The 19,739-nt window shown below is 41.3% G+C and overlaps 1 protein-coding gene across 4 annotated transcripts in view; it reads right to left on the reverse strand.

The window, feature by feature from the left end:
* The window catches only part of LOC144691371 (polycomb protein SCMH1), a 166,526-nt gene that overhangs the window by 18,957 nt on the left and 127,830 nt on the right, over nt 1–19,739 (reverse strand). For 2 of the 4 annotated variants that reach the window (XM_078559408.1, XM_078559406.1), the window contains 2 exons: nt 17,548–17,673; nt 2,901–3,179 (listed from right to left, as the gene is read on the reverse strand). In XM_078559408.1, coding sequence (XP_078415534.1) covers nt 2,901–3,179; nt 17,548–17,673 — 405 coding nt within the window. The remainder of the gene's footprint in view (nt 1–2,900; nt 3,180–17,547; nt 17,674–19,739) is intronic. The other 2 variants (XM_078559407.1, XM_078559409.1) reach the window with 2 other exon arrangements.

A 19,739-nucleotide genomic window follows, 5' to 3' on the forward strand; every position in this document is an offset into this window, starting at 1 on the left:
GGAACCTAGGTCTGTCTGTGACGCCCGAACAAAAGAAGCTACTTGGCAGTTTTGGGAAAACTTGCACCTCATTATCTGTGAGGAGCTACTAATGACCATCTGTGGACTGTCCAACTTCAAAGAGAGCTACTCACTCAACTGCCATCTGTATTTAATAACCCAGGCTGGCCAGAAGGAGAAGGATCATCTGTTAAGACAAAAGCCCGGTAACCTTCCTTTCAATCCCTAAAGGCTGAGGCATTTAACAGTGTTTGGAATCCAGATGATGGATACACATCCTTTATGAAAGACCTGGTGGAGAAGTGGGAGTCATGTGACATAGGCCTTTGGCTTGTGGAACAAGTAATGTTGCCTTGCTGAGCTGCACAGCTCAGTCTGCTCTTTACCATCTAACTAGCAACTTCATACACAAGGAGCTCTACCCAGGTGGAAAAAACTAGCCCCCATCTACACTGCTTCTGCTGGGAATTCTTTACCATCACCTACAAGACTGATTCATCTCTGCATGCCAATCTCGTGTGAAGCCAACACCACTGGAAAAGTGAATTATCCAGCATCGGTTTTCAGTCCGCTGACCTCATTCGACTTTGATTATGAACTCGAACTCAGGCGAACCAATATTTAGTTTCTTTGTGGTCTCCGTAAAAGCTTCTTTTCTCTGTCCCTCTCTACTGTCTGAGTGTGGAGGCAACATTACGACCCTCCTTTCGCAGCTGTGCAATATACTAACATTTTTTTTAGTTCATCCTATCTCAAGTTTGCTATGGAGTTATTAATAGAAAATTGGATCACAAAAACCGAGGAGTTGGGAAATACACACCGGTTATAAAGAGGTAAACAGATCAAAACACCTTTCTGTTTACGGGCGGGTAGTGAGGGGAGAAATTAGTGCTGTTTAAATTAACCCCCCTCCTGTCCGTAACACCTCTTTTTACTGCATTTGCGCGGAGGAGAACATTGCAGACCTCCTTTTCACAGTTTTTTTGAATGTGTGCAATAAACTAACCTTTTGAGTTCATCATACTTCAAGACTGCTGTGGGGATATTAGTAGGAATTGGACCACACAAAAACTTAGCGATTGGGAAATATGCCACCACTTATTAAAAAGGAAACAAATCAAAACATCCTTCTGTTTACAGACAAGTAGTGAGAGGAAAAATTAGTACTGTTTGAACGGACTGTCCCTCTCTTGTCTGTAACACACACACATAAGGGTTACAAAGATTAAATTATGAGGAAAGGTTGCATAAAATTGAGTTGTATTAACTTAAATTTTGAAGATTGAGAAGTGATCTAATTAAAGTGTTTAACATGATAAAATGATTCAATAGGATAGGTACAGAGAAGTTATTTTGGCTGATGTAGGAATTCCAGAAAAAGGAAGCACAATCTTTAAACGAAGAGCTAGGCCATTATGAAGTAAAATCAGGAAACGCTATTTCACACAAAGGGTAGTGGAAACATGGAACACCCACCACCAAAAGATGTGTACGCGAGATCAACTTGTAACCTTAAGACCAAAAAAATCGGCAGATCTGACTAAATGGAGTTTAGGTACAGAATGGCCATAATCTACTTAATGATTCAAAAGACTGAGTGTCCTATTCTCCTCTTAAATTCCAACGGTGCTTCTGATGTGCCTTAAGCTGAAGCAGAGTTGCAACATAACATACATATCTTGAAGTTGTAAAAGAAAAATTCTCAAATGTTTTATTTCTGATGTGTAAGTTTCAAACAGCCTGGCCATCTGTTTCATGTCAAGAACACAAAGCAAAAATAGCTTGTAAGAATATTCCAGATGGTTACACTGCTACACTGCAGAAGCACATTTATCTTCAACTCAACTATTCCCCAACTGGAGTGGGGGTCTTTTTGCTATTCCTGCCTCATTCAGATGATTAAGGAATTAGTTAAGATGTGTCATGTAACAATGTCATCTGACCACACTTGATTCAGTACTACACACTATTAATTGGTTAAACAGTTGAATGCTTTATTTTGTACAATATAAAATTGGCGGGTTAAGCACAGTCTTTTATCTTTCTTTCCAATTTACACAAGGTCTTTCTCTGGTTTTGCACCAACTGATAAATCCAATGGATCAATCAGGGGAGACAGAACGTCATCAAAAAGGGAATATTTCATTTTTTTTATACAAAGTGTGTTCTACAATTATAATGACTAGTTTAAGTTTCTTCCCCAAGCTCATGAGATGGGTTAGTCTTTTTGTCACGCTTCTGAAGTGCGAGAGGGGCTTTGCTAGAATTGAGAGATAAGGTTTTGGAAATGAGTGTTTGCAGGGTATTTTCTTGTCTCTGGGCAGGATCTGAGAGTTTCCATTTACAGATTTAACTTAGGCCTTGCTTCCTCTTACAAATGCCTGAATAACAGTCGCTGTATTGACATGGTAACCAAATACCATATGTATGTAAAAGTATAATTGATTATTTAGGCAATTTCTGAGGACTAGCTTCAGATTAACAATCGAAGTTAAAATTTCATTTGCTTCCTTCTCTATATTGAATTTTCTCCCTCCCTAACATTTGTGTTGTGCAATGTTCGGCCTTCTACAACTCCATCATTAAGGTTCTCTGATTTTGTGGCGTGGAGTGCCAATTCTTCTGAAATGCTACTATCGTATGTCATTTTATGTATTTGACCTCAATAATGCAATTTACCACAGACTGCAGAAGAAATTTGAATATTTTACCAGCTAATTTAGGAGTAAATTACAACACACAATAACATAAATTACAATATGGAAATAGGCTGCTTGACCCAATCATATCTTAGTTCCCTTTCCTTTATGCACCTATTTAACCCTTACTTCACCAAGGTTGTGTTTATACAATAAGCAATGCTCCTATGAAAATGAATGCTGCAGGATCTAGTTACCTACCTTCTATTCTCCTTTGCATACGGGTTCTGTTGACATCATAATAACCATTGTTTGTTGCTGAATTTGAAGTCTGTCTTCGCAAAGTAGGTGCAGAGTTTGAGGTAGAGCCTGAGGGTACAACCGAACTTCTGAAAACAAATTTATTTCCTGAGTTACGATATTCACTCGAATTTCGTTGCGGGGGGCTAGGTGGTTTAACAGAATTCAGGGCAGAATCCAAGGACTCTGAATATTTGTGTTCCTTTGGTGTAACATTCTCTTCTGCAGGCAATGTTTCTGCTGAAGGAAAAATAAAAAGAAAATCAATTTATGAAAAACATTTGAATTAAAATATTTTTCTGTTAAATTACCATTTCTCACAAGGAGCAAATGATACATATGTAAATTTGTGCATAATCTTTATTCTTGATCGGCTTTCTTCACATGACATGGGGCTAGCCTTTCTACTGATTCTCCAATTAATAAAGATCGCAACCATATAATGTATTACAAATGACTTCCTCACACATTAGCCCACTTCAAATATGATGGATATGGACAATGTTAGTTTTTTTCAGCGAAATTAACATTTCTCCATCAAGAATGAGAAAGAAGATCTGCAGTAATTTCTTTCTGGGAGGATTGTTGGAGCATGGTTTGCCCCACAAAGTGTGGGTAAAGCAAAGCCCATTGCACCTCCTAAGGGTAAACTGGGTAAGTATCTGAAACAGAGGAAGATACAGGGCTATGAGAAGTGAGCAGGGAGTGGAATTAATTTTTGATTGCTTTAGCAAAGAGATGTTGCAGATACGATGGGTTGAATCGTCATCACCGGTGTTGTAAACTCCTTCGGCTCTATGGGTATGAAAACCCTGCACTTAGTGCATTGCAAACTCTCAATGTGTAAATTTTAACTGGAGTGATTACTTGCAAGGCATTTCGGACTGTGCACGCACACTCAATTGGTCGCACTTTTTATGCACTCAGGCTACAGTGTCGACTGGAGAGGAAAATGGATGTGAGGCCTAGAGAAGCATGTTGTTCCCAATTCGACTGCATTGTTGAGCCCAGAGCCTGAGGTTACCTTGCCTGGAGCCTGCTGACTGAAGTGGCTGGGGATCAGAGGAGAGGAGAGGGGGCCTGCTGAATTACATTATTCCAGAGCATGTTACAAATACACAATGACCTCTGCATCTCAGTGGTGCTAATGCAGCAGAAAACTAGTAAAAATTTACCAGAAAATAAACTAATGGGTGTGGATGGATGTGTGAGTGGAGTACACACACTTGCAACCCCACACATTTATTGACTGACAATATTTTTTCTTCTTTCATGGAATTAGTGCTGCTAGAAAGGCCAGCACTTATTGCCCATCCTAATTACTCTCAAGAAGGTGGATGTGAGCCACTGCAAACCATGTGGTATAGGTATACCCACAGTGCTGTTAGGAAGGGAGATCCAAGATTTTGGTTCAGTGATAGTGAAGGAACAGCAGTGTAGTGCCAAGTCAGGATGGTGACTTGGAGGAGAACTTACAGGTGGTGGTGTTTCAGTGTCTTTGCTGGCCTTGTTTTTTTTAGGTGGTAGAGGTTGCAGGTTTGGAAGATGCTATTAAGGAGCCTTGGCGATTTGCTGGAGTGCATCTTGTGGATGGTACACACTTTTGCCACTGTTTGTTGGTGGTGGAAAGTGAATGCTTAAGCTGGTGGATGCGATTTGCTTTGTCTTGGATGGTGTTGAACTCCTTGAGTGTTGTTGGAGCTGCACTCAGAACAGAAGAACATAAGAAATAGAAGCAGGAGTAGACCATATAGCCCTTGAACCTGCTCCGCTGTTCAAAATGATCATGGCTGATCCTTGGCTTCAACTCCACTTTCTGGTCCACTCCCCATGTCTCTTGATTCTGAGACACCAAAAATCTGTCTCTCTCAGCCTTAAATATATTCAATGATGGAACATCTGCAACTCTCTGGGATTCACAACTCTCAGTGAAGAAATTTCTCTTCATCTCAGTCCTAAAAGTTTGGCCCCTTATCCCCAGACTGTGCCCCATGTTCTAGACTCCCCAGCCAGGGAAAACAACCTCTCAAAGTCTACTCTGTCAAGTCCCTTCAGAATCTTGCATATTTCAATGAAACCATCTTCCGTTCTTCTAAATTCCAGAGAATATAGGCCCAATTTACTCAGCATCTCAGGACAAACCTCTCATCCCAGGAACCAATCTAGTGAATCTTCAATGTACCACCTGCTTTGCAGGTATATCCTTTCTTAAGTATGGAGAACAAAACTGTACACAGTGGTCTCACCAAAGCTCTATACAATTGTAGTAAGATTTCTTTGTTCTCATACTCCATTCCCCTTGTAACAAAAGCCAACATGCTATGTGGTTTCCCAATTGCATGCAGGTACACTGCATGCTAACTTTGTGTTCCTTGTATGATTAAACCCAAGTAAATGTTGAAGTTCAGAGGAACATGTTATACAACTTAAAAATAAATTTTCCTTTGCTATTCTTATTACCAAAGTGAATAACCACACACTTACCCATATTAAACTCTTTCCGTCACCTTGTTGCCCAATCACTTAACCTTTCTATGTCTCTTTGCAGCTTCTTTGTGCTTTCCTCACAGCTTACATTTCTAACCAGCTTTGCACCTTCAGCAAACTTACTCTTGGTCTCTACATCTAAGTAATTAAAGTAGATTGTATATAGCTGAGACCCGAAGCACTGATCTTTGTGGCACTCCACTGGTCACAGCCTTCCAACTTGAAAATGTCCCCTTTATCGCTACTCTTTGCTTCCTGACTGTTAACCAGTCCTCTCTCCATGCTATATATTATTCCCAATTTCATAAGCTCTGATTTTGTGTATGAATCTTTTATTTGGTACATTATCGAATGCCATTCAAAAATCCAAGAACACAACATCTACTGGCTCCTCTTTATCTACCCTGCTAGTTACATCCTCAAAAGTTCAAATAAATTTGTCAAAAACTACTTCCCTTTCGAAACTGTGCTGACTTTGTCAGACCTTACTGTGATCAGTCATCATTCATCCAGGTAAGCGGTGAGTATTCTATCACACTGATGACTTGTGCCTCGTAGATGGTGGAAGAGCCTTGTGGAATCAGAATGTGAACTATTTGCTGTCAAATTTCCAGCCTCTAACCTGCTGTTGTAGCCCAAGTATTTATATGACTGGTCTAGTTAAATTTCTGGTCAATAGTAACCCCCAGAATATTGATGGTGGGTGATCCAGCAATGCTGTTGAACATCAGGGGCAGCTGGTTAGATTTTCTCTTTTTGGAGATGGTCATTGCCTGGCATTTGTGCGGTGTGAATGTCACTTGCCACTTATCATTCTCTTGATCTTTCTGCATGTCAGCACAGACTACTTCAGTATCTGAGGAATTTCAAATGGTACTCAACACTGTGTAATCATCAGTGAACATCTCCACTTCTGACCTTATGATGCAGGGAAGGTCATTGATGAAGCATCTGAAGATGGTTTGGTCTGGGACACTGCCCTGAGGAACCCCTGTGGTGATATTCCGTGGCTGAGATGATTGGCCACCACAGCCACCTTCCTTTGTGCTAGATATGACTCCAAACTGTGGAGGGTTTTCAATGAATTTCCACTGACTTCAATTTTGCTCGGGTTCCATGATGCCACCCTTAGTCAAATACTGCTTTGGTGTCAAGGGCAGTCACACTCATGTCACCCACGGAATTCAGTTGTTTTGTCCACATATGGACACAGTCTGTAATGAGGTCTGGATTTGAGTGTCCTGACAGCGGTCAAACTGAATATCGGTGAGCGGGCTCTTGGTAAGATTTGATATCATTGTCGATGACCTTTTGCATCACTTTGCTAAAGATTGAGAATGGACTGATGGGCAGTAATTGGCTGGATTGGATTTGTCCTTGTTATTAATATATGTAGACAGCAAATACCACGTTGTCAGGTAGATACCAGTTTTGTAGCTGTATTGGAATTGCTTGGCTAGTCTTGCAGCAGAAGTCTTCAGCATGATAGCAGGGATATTGTCAGACTCTCCAGACTTTTCTTTACCTGGTGTGCTTAGCCGTTTCTCAATATCGCATGGAATGAATCTAATTGGCTGAAGACTAGCATCTGTGATGCTGGGAACCTCATGAGAAGGCTGAGCTGGGTCATCCACTTGGCACTTTTGGCTTTAACCATTTCAGCATGTATTTTGCACTGATGTGCTAGATTCACCCATCATTGAGGATGGGGATGGTTGTGGAGCATGTTTGTGGATGCATACGAGAACACAAAATAGGTGTAGAAGTAGGCCATTTGGCCCCTCGAGCCTACTCTGCCATTCAATAAGATCATGGCGGATCTCTTTATGCTGAGTTCTACATTCCCATCTAACCCCGATAACCTTTGATTCTCTTGCTTAACAAAAATCTATCTACCCCTGCCTTAAAAATATTCAGTGATCCTGCTTCCAGTGCCTTCTGAGGCAGAGAGTTCCAAAGCCACACTACCCTCAGAAAAAACATTTCTTCTCATCTCTGTCCTAGAAAAATTACCCCAAATTTTAAAACAATGCCCCCTAGTTCCGGACCCATAAGAAGAAACATCTTTTCCATGTCTACCTTGTCAAGACCATTTAGCATCTTATATACTTCAATAAAGTCACCCCTTCACTCTTCTAAGCTCCAGTGGAAACAAGCCCAGCCTGTCCAACCTTTCCTCATAAATCAAACTGCTTAATCCAGTTGTCAATCTAGTAAATGTCCTCTGAACCGCCTCCAATGTATTTACATCCTTCCTTAAATAAGGAGACCAAAATTGCACAGTGTTCGAGATGAGTCTTACCAATGCCCTGTATAAGTGAAGCATAACATTCTTACTTTTATGTTCAATTCCTCTTGTAATAAAGGACAGCACTTCATTAGCCTTAATTACATGCTGTACCTGCATACTGACTTTTTGTGACACATGCATGAGAACGCATAGATCCCTCTGCACCTCAGAATTCTGCAGTCGTTCTCCATTTAAGTAATATTCTGCTTTTTTATTCTTTTTGCCAAAGTTAACAACTTCACATTTTCCCACATTATACTCCAGATTTTTGCCCACTCAGTCAACTAATTTATATCCGTCTGCAAACTCATGTCTTCTTCACAACATGCTTTCCTACCTATCTTAGTGTCATCTGCAAATTTAGCTGCCATGTCTTTGCTCCCCTTATCTAAATCATTGATGTAAATTGTAAAAAGTGTCAGGAAGATATAATTTTCATAATGTTATTGGAATTTATTGTAAAATAGTGGTGTCTGTGTCTATATGTGTGTGTCTCTGTGTGAGCCTTAACTGGATTAAAGGCAGCTGATCTGAAGGCTTTGATGTGGTAGAAGATGAGCTAGGTTTGAAATGTTAAGTAGGGGAATATAAGTGTTAAGGGAACATTTGCATTTTTAATTAAACCAGACTAGCTTGGATTCAAAGAGAGGGAGTGAAATATTACACCCAGCCAGGTGGAGTTCAGAAAGTGTTTATTTTTCCCAAAGGTTACTGGTAAAACTTAGTACTATGAGAGATTTTTATTATCAGAAAGGTAAAGTCCAAAGACAGGAGGTAAAATCCAAAGACATAGGGAAACAAAGGAAATTTGCATTCAAAGGGGAAAATATGCGTCAAGGAGTGAAGGCTGTGTGTGAGAGTAGGCATTTTAAGATCTAACAAGTGTGAAAAGCCTTCAGCATCTATGTCTCAAGCTGCTGTCTTCAAAGAACTGAAGTTAAGAAAACTCACTTTGAATTCGACTGGTTCAAGGTATTGTGAGTCACCTTGCCTGGGTCTTTTAAAATCTGTGTGTCTTACTGTTGCCTTAATGAAGGTGTAACTGGGAGACTGATTAAGTTATTATTGTTGTAATTTGTAGACATACTTATGTGCTTAAAAATCATTTTTCTTGTTAACAAATGTTTAATCTAGTTTTGTAAAAGCCTATAAGACTTGGTGGTCTTATTACTACTGAATTCAAAGCACGCAACTCAAAATGTATACAAATTACAAAACAGGTTGTGGCAATTGTTTCAAGTTTCCCTTTGGGATCTGAACAACTCAGCATTTACCATTGGCTGTGCCATAACAAAAGCTGAAGCCCCAGCACAGCCCCTGTTGGACCCCACTATGTACATCCTGCCAATCAGACAAAGATCCATTTTTGCATACTGTTTTCTGCCAGCCAACCAAACCTCTATCCATGCTATGTTACCCCCTACACCATGAGCTTTTATTTTCCACAATAACCTTTGATGAGGCACCTTATCAAATGCCTTCTGGAAATCCAAGTACGGTGCGTCTACAGGCTCCCCTTTATCCACAGCATGTTACTCTTTCAAAGAACACTAATAAATTGGTTAAACATGATTTCCCTTTCACAAAACAATGCTGACTCTTCCTGATTACCTTGGCCAAAATCTGTCCCTTGACGGGCGGGCGGGCCCCAGCAGCTCAGCGGCGGGTGAGCAGCCGAACTCCGTCGCCGAAATGGGGCCCGCCACCATTTTGAGTGAGCGGCCTGCCCGACGCTTCCTGTGCAAGGGGGGGGGGGGGGGTGTATTCCCCTAACTGTCAAAGTGTGCTCTTTCGTGCATGCACAAGAAAGAGCGCACATCTCCCTGAGACTAAGTGCTATCTCAGGGAGATTACTGACAGTTTTAAAAATTTGAAAAATAGAAAAATTTAAACACTAACATGTCACATGAGATGGGACATGTTAATAAGAAGCACATAAACTTTTATTAAAGTTTTTAAAGACGGACATGAAACCTCATTCCGCCAGTGGATGAGGTTTCATGTATTATCAGAAGCCCGCTGGGGCTCCTGGCCTGCCCGCCAACCTTAAGGTTGGATGGGCAGGGTCTTTAATTATCCTGTCAATAGCCTTAATTGGCCATTGACAGGTCGGAGGATGGACAGCTGATTTCGCTGTCCACCCGCCTTCCTCAATATTTAAATGGACCGGGATGACGACGGGGGTTCCTTCCAACGTCATCCCGTGTCATTTTCCCATTGACGAGCGGGCCCCGCCCCCAAATCGCCGACAGGAAAATTCTGCCCTTTGCGTTTTTCTAAGTGCTGAGCTATAACCTCCTTAATGATTGATTCAAACACGTTCCCCACAACAGACGTCAGGCAACTGGCCTATAGTTTCCGGTTTTCTGCCTCCCCTCCTTCTTGATTAGAGAGATTACATTTGCTACTTTCCAGTCTGATGGGACCTTTCCAGGATCTAGCGAATTTTGGAAAATTAAAACCAACGCATCTACTACCTCATTAGCCACCTCTTTTAAGACCCTAGATGAAGTCCATCTGGACCCAGAGAGTTGTCAGCCTGCAGCTCCATCCGTTTGCTCAGTAGCCCTTTCCTAATGATTGTAATTTCACCAGGTTCCTCTCTCCCCTCCACCTCCAGATTTATAGCTATTACTGGAATGTTCTTTGTATCTTCTGTCGTGAAGACAGAAGCAAAATGTGTGTTCATTTCATGCTCCATTTCCTTATTATCTATTATTAACTCTCCATTCTCTCTCTCCAGAGGATCTACACTCACTTAACCTAGTCTTTTCCTGTTTAAATGCCTGTAAAAACTTTTGCTATCCGTTTTACATTTCTAGCTAGCGTACTCTCAAACTCTTATTTCTCCTGATTAACCTTTTAGTCGTTGTTTGCCATTCTTTATATTCTGAACAATCATCTGACCTGCCACTCATCTTTGCACAGTTATATGCTTTTTCCTTAAGTTTGATGCTTTTGATGTGGTCATCTTTCAAAATTCTATAGTAGATGTATTGGTGGTCGTCTTTCAAAATTTATTGACTTTGGAATGGTTCCTGCAGATTGGAACGTGGCAAATGTAACCCCACTTTTAAAGAAATGAGGGAGAGAGAAACGGGAAGCTACAGACCGGTTAGCCTGACAGGAGTAGGGAAAATGCTAGAATTTATAATAAAATATGTGATAACAGGGCACTTAGAAAACAATGGTAGGATTGGGCAGAGTCAACATGGATTTATGAAAGGGAAATCACGTTTAACAAACCTGTTGGGAGGTTTTTTTGAGGATGTAACTAGCAGAATAGATAAGGGGAACCACTGAATGTGGTATATTTAGATTTTCAGAAAGCTTTTGATAAGGTCCCACACAAGAGGCTAGTAAACAAAATTAGAGCACATGAGATTGGGGGGAATATACTATATGTATTATTGGTCAACGGACAGAAAACAGTAGGAATGAATGGGTCATTTTCAGGTTGGCAAGCAGTGACTCGTGGAGTACCGCAAGGATCAGTGCTTGGGCCCAGCAATTCACAATCTATATCAATGATTTGGATATGTGAATTAAATGTAATATTTCCAAGTTTGGAGAACTAGTTGGAAGTGAGAGTTGTGAAGAGGAAGCAAAGACCCTTCAAGGAAATTTGGAGAGGCTAAGCGAGTGGACAAAAATTTGGCAGATGGAATACAATGTGGAGAAATGAGAGATTATCCACTTTGGTAGGAAAAACAGAAACACGGAGTATTTCTTAAATAGTGAAAGGCTGAGAAGTGTAAAACTTTAAAGGGACTTGGGTGTCCTTGTTCATGAGTCACTGAAAGCTAACTTTCAGGTACAGCAAGCAATTAAGGCAGCAAATGGCACGTTGGCCTTTACTACAGGAGGATTTTTGTTTAGGAGTAAAGATGTCTTACTGCAATTATATAGAGCTTTGGTGAGACCCCACTTAGAGCAGTGTGTGCAGTTTTGGTCCCCTTACCTAAGGCAAGATATATTTGCCACTGAGGGACTGCAATGAAGGTTCACTGGACTAATTATTTGGATGGATTGTCCAATATGAAAAGATTAAATAGACTGGGCTTTTATTCTTTAGAATTTAGAAGAATGAGAGGTGATCTCATTCAAACTTACAAAATTCTTGCATCTACCATGTCGAGCCCTGTAAAAGGATGTTTCCCCTAGTTGGGGGTTCTAGAACCAGGAGATACAGGCTCAGGGTAAGGGGCAGGCCATTTAGGATTGAGATGACGGGGAATTTCTCCACTCAGAGGGTGGTGAGTCTTTGGAATTTTCTGCCCGAGGGGGCTGCGGAGGCTCAGTCGTTGAGCATGTTCACGACTGAGATTGATTGGACAGATTACTACATATTAAAAACATCAAGCGATCTGGGGATAGCACAGGAAAATGGTGTTAAGTAGAAGGCCCAATCTCATGGAATGGTGGAGCAGTCTTGAAGGGCTGAATGGCCTTCTCCTGCTCCTATTTATGTTCTGTTAGTTATTTAAATGTGACAGGACTGCAGAACTTTGATCTGATCCATTGGTAGTGGGATTGCTTAGCTCTGTCTACAGCACCCTGCTTAAGCATGCATTTAATCCTGTATTGTAGCTACACCAGGTTGACACCTCATTTTTAGATAGTGGGATTTGAGCTCAAGTTTGCGGAGTATTAGTCTATGTCTCTGGATTACTATCCAAATAGTAATCCAATAAGAACATTACAACTATGCTACTATTCTTACCCTCTATGTAATTAGGTTATAAAATCTTTTATATTTTACCAACCAATCATAACTATAATTATAATTACAGCCCTATCAGAGGTTCTACACAAAGTTAACTACAGCGCTATTTTGTATGTTCTACTAAAATATCATTCTCACATGATTTGCACCTTCCTTGGTCATACTGTTCAATCACAGCAGCACAGAGCTCAAAAGCCTGCTTGCCTGTCTTACAGTGGCTGGATCGAATTACACATTGCACAGAACACTGAATTACTCTGCAGCAGGATGGATCAAATTACACACTAAGATAAAAGCAAAAAACTGCAGATGCTGGAAATCCAAAACAAAAATAAAAATACCTGGAAGAACTCAGGTCTGGCAGCATTTGTGGAGAGGAACACAGTTAACATTTCGAGTCCGTATGACTCTTCAACAGAACTAAGGGAAAATAGAAAAGGGGTGAAATATAAGCTGGTTTAAGGTGAGGGTGGGACAAGAAGAGCTGGATAGAGGGCCAGTGATAGGTGGAGATAACCAAAAGATGTCACAGACAAAAGGACATAGAGGTGTTGAAGGTGGTGATATTATCTAAAGGAATGCTAATTAAGGGTAGAAAGCAGGACGAGCAAGGTACAGATAGCCATAGTGGGGGTGGGGTGAAGGAATCGAAAAAGGCAAAAAGGTAGAGATAAAACAATGAATGGAAATACATTTAAAAATAATGGAAATAGGTGGGAAAAGAAAAATCTATATAAATTATTGGAAAAAACAAAAAGGAGGGGGAAAATCAGAAAGGGGGTGGGGATGGAGGAGAGAGTTCATGATCTAAAATTGTTGAACTCAATATTCACTCCGGAAGGCTGTAAAGCGCCTAGTCAGAAGATGAGGTGCTGTTCCTCCAGTTTGCGTTGAGCTTCACTGGAACATGCAGCAAGCCAAGGACGGACATGTGGGCACGAGAGCAGGGTGGAATGTTGAAATGGCAAACGACAGGGCGGTCTGGATAATGCTTGCGGACAGACCGAAGGTGTTCTGCAAAGCAGTCACCCGGTCTGCGTTTGGTCTCTCCAATGTAGAGGAAACCGCATTGGGAGCAACGAATGCAGTAGACTAAGTTGAGGGAAGTGCAAGTGAAATGCTGCTTCACTTGAAATGAGTGTTTGGGCCCTTGGACGGTGAGGAGACCCCAGCTATGCCTGTCTCTATATGGGGTATGTGGAACATTCCTTGTTCCAGTCCTACTCACACCCCCTCCCACAATTCTTTCTCCAGTACATTGATGATTACTTCGGTGCTGCTTCATGCTCTCGTCTGGACCTGGAAAAATTTATTAATTTTGCTTCCAATTTCCACCCCTCCATCATTTTCACATGGTCTATCTTTGAGACTTCCCTTCCCTTCCTTGACCTCTCTGTCTCAATTTCTGGTGATAGACTGTCCACCAATATCCATTACAAGCCTACCGACTCCCACAGCTACCTCGACTACAGCACTTCACACCCCGCTTCTTGTAAGGACTCCATCCCATTCTCTCAGTTCCTTCGCCTCCATCGCATCTGTTCTGATGATGCCACTTTCAAAAACAGTTCCTCTGACATGTCTTCCTTCTTCCTTAACCGAGGTTTTCCACCCACGGTGGTTGACAGGGCCCTCAACCGTGTCCGCCCATCTCCCGCGCATCCGCCCTCACACCTTCCTCTCCCTCCCAGAAACATGATAGGGTCCCTCTTGTCCTCACTTAACACCCCACCAGCCTTGCAATTCAAAGGATCATCCTCTGCCATTTCCACCAACTCCAGCATGATGCCACATCTTCCCTTCACCCACCCTGGCGGCATTCCGTAGGGATTGTTCCCTCCGTGACACCCTGGTCCACTCCTCCATCACCCACTACACCTCAACCCCCTCCCACGGCACCTTCCCATGCAACCGCAGAAGGTGCAACACCTGTACCTTTACTTCCCCTCTCCTCACCGTCCAAGTGCCCAAACACTCATTTCAAGTGAAGCAGCATTTCACTTGCACTTCCCTCAACTTAGTCTACTACATTCGTTGCTCCCAATGCGGTTTCCTCTACATTGGAGAGACCAAGCACAGATTGGGTGACTGCTTTGCAGAACACCTTCGGTCTGTCCGCAAGCATTACCCAGACCTCCCTGTCGCTTGCCATTTCAACACTCCACCCTGCTCTCGTGCCCACATGTCCGTCCTTGGCTTGCTGCATTGTTCCAGTGAAGCTCAACGCAAACTGGAGGAACAGCACCTCATCTTCCGACTAGGCACTTTACAGCCTTCCGGAGTGAATAGTGAGTTCAACAATTTTAGATCATGAACTCTCTCCTCCATCCCCACCCCCTTTCCGATTTTCCCCCTCCTTTTTGTTTTTTCCAATAATTTATATAGATTTTTCTTTTCCCACCTATTTCCATTATTTTTAAATGTATTTCCATTCATTGTTTTATCTCTACCTTTTAGCCTTTTTCGATTCCTTCACCCCACCCCACCCCCACTATGGCTATCTGTACCTTGCTCGTCCTGCTTTCTACCCTTAATTCGCACATTCCTTTAGATAATATCACCACCTTCAACACCTCTATGTCCTTTTGTCTGTGACATCTTTTGGTTATCTCCACCTATCACTGACCCTCTATCCAGCTCCTCTTGTCCAACCCCCCACCCCCAAACCAGCTTATATTTCTATTTTCCCTTAGTTCTGTTGAAGAGTCATACGGACTCGAAACGTTAACTGTGCTCCTCTTCACAGATGCTGCCAGACCTGCTGAGTTTTTCCAGGTATTTTTGTTTTTGATCAAATTACACATTCCAGACAAACTGTTGAGTTTGTCTTGTCCTCTAATGGGACCAATCAGAACTCTGTTCCAACCCACTTGTGTTGCAAATAAATGGTGCCAACTTTAACAATGAGCATCAGCAGCTGGTGGGGGGAATCACACCCTATTCTGATCCTGTGTTCTCCCACGGTACACTACTGGCAGGGATAACTGGAAAGTGATCAGGAGCAGGAACTCTGGCCAATTTTAGGGACGCCAGGGGTAACATTACCATCTCCATCACTTGCAGACTTCCATGGTTCAGAAACTCACCAGTTTAATGAGCTGAGTCATTTAGAGAATAACTTTATCGTTTGAACACTATGATGGATGATCTGACTCCACAACTAAAATTAAATGTAAATACCAATTGGTTTGGATTCATTCTTCTTTTAGGGGAGTAGAAAACCACTACCAATCTTGATATGATCATGTCTACCTGCTGACAAGTATTAACCAAAAAAGTTTGTTACATTTATGAAGTCTATAAGGTTATGTTTTGGAGTGTGTTGCTAAATTTAAGGTAAAATTAAGCAGGTCATATGACCTGTTGTGAAGTCTGCCTGACAATAAGCCTGGCTGGTTTGATTGTTAGAAGTCAAAGGAAGGCTTAGGTTATTTACTGGGACGAAGGTGTAAGGTATTTATACTTAGAGAGAATGGCAACAGTCTGAGTTCACAATGGGTAGACGCCCAAGTCTCCCAAAGTCCCAGAAAGGTGCTGCAGGTATCGGCCTGTAAACAACTGTGCTGTAAACTGTCCATTTACTTCTAAGATGGAAGGGAATTGGGGGTCAAGAATAGCAAATCACCATTTCTGAGATCAGGTTACAGGCTTCCCTACAAATCAATGAATGTTGCAGACAGACCTGAACGGGAGTGAAATAGTACACGATGACGTTGGCCGAGCGCCCTGACATCGTCGTGCGCACTCACAATCTTTTGGTCGGCAGGTGCGCACAAGCGGCGGCAATTAAGAGGCCTACATCCTTTTTTACATTTCCCTCTTCATGTGACAGCAGCTTTGTGCCTTCAGGAAGCTTTCAGTGCACACTCCCCCGTGCATGTGCACATTTCAGCGCTTGCGCTCCTCCCGTCCCCACCCCAGGAGCGCTGAGGCTCTGAGAGTGCATTTTGGAGGTTGGAGCCCGATCGCGGGCAGCGGTCGGTCTTGCGGCCATTCCCGTGCCCACCTACCCCGCCCGTCCGACGTGCGGAAAATCCAGCCCAATATGAGCTCCAGTCACCAGAATTCATTTGATTTCCCTTATTTTATCCTATAACATAACTCTCTGCAGACATCACTCCAATTTTTTCTTAAAACGAGTTACTACTGAACACAAGAAGTAATTTTGTCCTGAAACTAAACGGTGTACCATACATTAATTAATTGAGTCAAGTACTACTTACACTACATCAAAAGAAGTTTTGAACCACAGGATGAAAACTACCACAAGATTTATTTTCAATCTTTTTCAGAGTTGCAGTGTGCCGAAACATCGCAAAATAAATGTAATACTTGTTGGATATATGCATCAATAAATATTTGTGTATACGCATAAGTACGTATATACAAAAGAGGAAGCCATATGCAATATAAAAAAATCTATTTCAGCTTAATATTTACAGCACAGTACCTCTTGTTTGGAAAGTTCATTCAAGGCTAAATTCACAATGTGCAGAGATCACCTGATAATTGAAAAATTTCTAAGCTTGTAAACACTAAATTTGCCAAAACAAGCTAAACATGAAAACAAAGGATACATTTTAAAATGTATTCAAGCCTATCTTTCTAAGCCATTCATTTTCTGGTACATCAACTAGCAAGTTATTTTTTGCCCCTCTCAGCCTAGCAGCGCTAAAATCAAATAGCATATGCAATAGATTATGACAAATAATGGGGCTGGTGGAGGTATACATCAACTTCAGCCATTCTTCTCTCCACTCCAGTGTCTGTCAATATTTATAAATTACTACACATTCAAGTAAAACACCAAAGTACATCAATGGTAGTGCCACCAGTCAGATGAAATGAGCACACAAGGAATGTTCCTTGGCTCATGTTATTCTATTACTTGTTTCTCTTAAAATTTATGTAGGATTCCACAAGGGAAAAGAAGCCTTGTTACTATATTTAGCAAAAACACAGTACAGAAAAAGTGGGGTTAGGAATATTTATGATTTAGCCAAGTGTATTTACACTGACACTGTTTCTTTAAAACTATATCCACTTCCTTATTCAATGCTTAAAAGGATCAAATAATGGGTTACCTTCAATTAGCTATACAGTACCTTCTGAAGGATGAGACTCTGTTCTAGGAAGTTTTGGAGAGAGGGGAGCAGTGTACGGTGGAGATTCCTTTGGAAATCGTTTCAATCCCCTGTTCAGTGTGGCTGGATCTAACGTCTCTTCTTTGGCTAAGAGAAAGGGTTGCATTGCTGGTCACAAGTATATTACAGCAGTAATGTTAATTTTTTTAAACAGAAACTAAAATCTCAGCCATTCACCTAATTAACCAATAATGTAGGATAAAGGAAAGACCAATTTGATAAAGCATCTATTTTTTGCTTCAGAATCATGAACTATTTTACATCATCTACAGTTTTTCTTTTGAAAGCTTAAACTGAGCCAGCAACTTCTAGAAGGAAATCTAGGGCATATACAAACAGCTAGAGAGATATATTTTCCATGACTCGCTGTTTGACACAGGACATTGCTTCACAGTGGTGTTCATTGGAAAGTCAGATATAGAGGTAGGTGTGGCACTCTCTTCACCAGTTATTTAATCTTCAACCTGCCCTTCTGTCCAATTTACTCTGCAATCTTAGCTGGGTCAGAACCTCAAAAAAAATTACCCTTATGTATGAAAGTATTATTTCCCCTGTTTAGTAGGGAGTGTACAGGTAGTACTCTCACTTCAAAATATTTTTTCAAGGTAATTGGGAAAAATTAACTGTTATATGCCAAAAAACAGAGTTCTGTGAGGCAGGTGGTATCACAGTGGCTAAGGAGGGAAGCCTGAAAGTGGCAGATCTTTGTCAGTAGTACAGTGTGTCATTTTTTGACAAGTAACAAACATATTTCCACTTGCATTACATTTCTATATAGGCACTATAAGTGAAAACACTTCCCCACTTACACATCTGAAAGTCAAGTTGAGTGGAACTTTCTCTAAGGGTATTTGTTGTCATTTTTTTCAAAGGTTTATAGGAATCTTGTTATAAACACAAGTTCATAAGGCATGTTTTGGGACTGTATTGTTAATTTGGGGTAAAATGGAGGAATAAGGGAGGTCATGTGCCCTGTTATGAAATCTGCTGACAGTAAACCTGGGTAGTTTGATTGTTAATGGTTAAAGAAGGGCCCAGCTGTTTTACTGGTAGAAGGTGCAAGGTATTCACACTTGTAGACAATGGCAGAAGCATCTGTGCCGACAGTGGATAGACTGTGAGTCTCCGTAGGTCCCAGGAAGGTATTAAAAATGTGAGATTTTGTAAATGGTTATACTTTAACTGTCTATTTAGTCTCAAGATAGAATGTAGGTGGGAGCATAAAGGATAGCTAATTAGCACTTTTGTTTGGGCACAAGACTTATATTGCTATGGAGATGGACTTTGAGAGGGGAAAGGTCCAAACGAAGCCACTTGTAGGATCGGGTTACAAGCTTTCCAAAAGATGCCCCTGAAACTCACAGACAAGTCAGTCTGCCAGGATCCAAGAGAGAGAAAGAACACAACTGGAGGCAGCCAGTCTCTATGGTTCATCGCACAGGAATGTGGGTGCGAGCTCACACCAGCCTTGAAAAGACCAAATTCGTGAGGATTTAGAACGAGGCTGGAAAATTCGCTGAGCTTGAATTAGAGGGAGAATCTCAAAAACCCTCACCATGGAAAACAGTTTTGGGGTTAAAAGCTCCCAGGCTGCAAAGAGAACAGAAATAAACCCTGGGGAGATAAAAATCACTTTGGACTGATTCCGGGAGAACCGATTGTCTACTTAAAGGACGGTGTAGAGTATACCATAGCATGGGATTTTCAGTTGTGGTAAAAGTTAAAGTGGAAAGTTTTGTTTCTGTAGTTTAGATAAAAGTTTAGATTATAAATCGGTTACCTCATCCTCATAATTTGATTTATAATTTTGAAGCCTGGTCAACATCAGCAACAGAACTTTCTGTCAAGATTTCCTTAAATCCTGACACTGGCCAATTTATTAAACTTTTTCTTTATATTACATTCCAGTAATTCTGCAAAGGCAATGCTGCCAAGGTAACCTGCCTGGTTGCTTAAGCTTTGGGTAACAGAAGGGATTATGTACATCTTTAGTTGCATCAGGTTACAGTTCCCCAGTATGTGTTTCATTTTCAGTGCTGTTTATGACAGTCTACAGATAGTCCAGTGTTTTTCAGGACTTTGGAACATCCTTTTACATGTGACTGTAACAGGGACTAGTAGGAGAATACAGACTCCATGAGTCTCTTTTTCCC

This window comes from Cetorhinus maximus, chromosome 16, assembly GCF_964194155.1.
Source record: "Cetorhinus maximus chromosome 16, sCetMax3.hap1.1, whole genome shotgun sequence".
Lineage (NCBI taxonomy): Eukaryota > Metazoa > Chordata > Chondrichthyes > Lamniformes > Cetorhinidae > Cetorhinus > Cetorhinus maximus.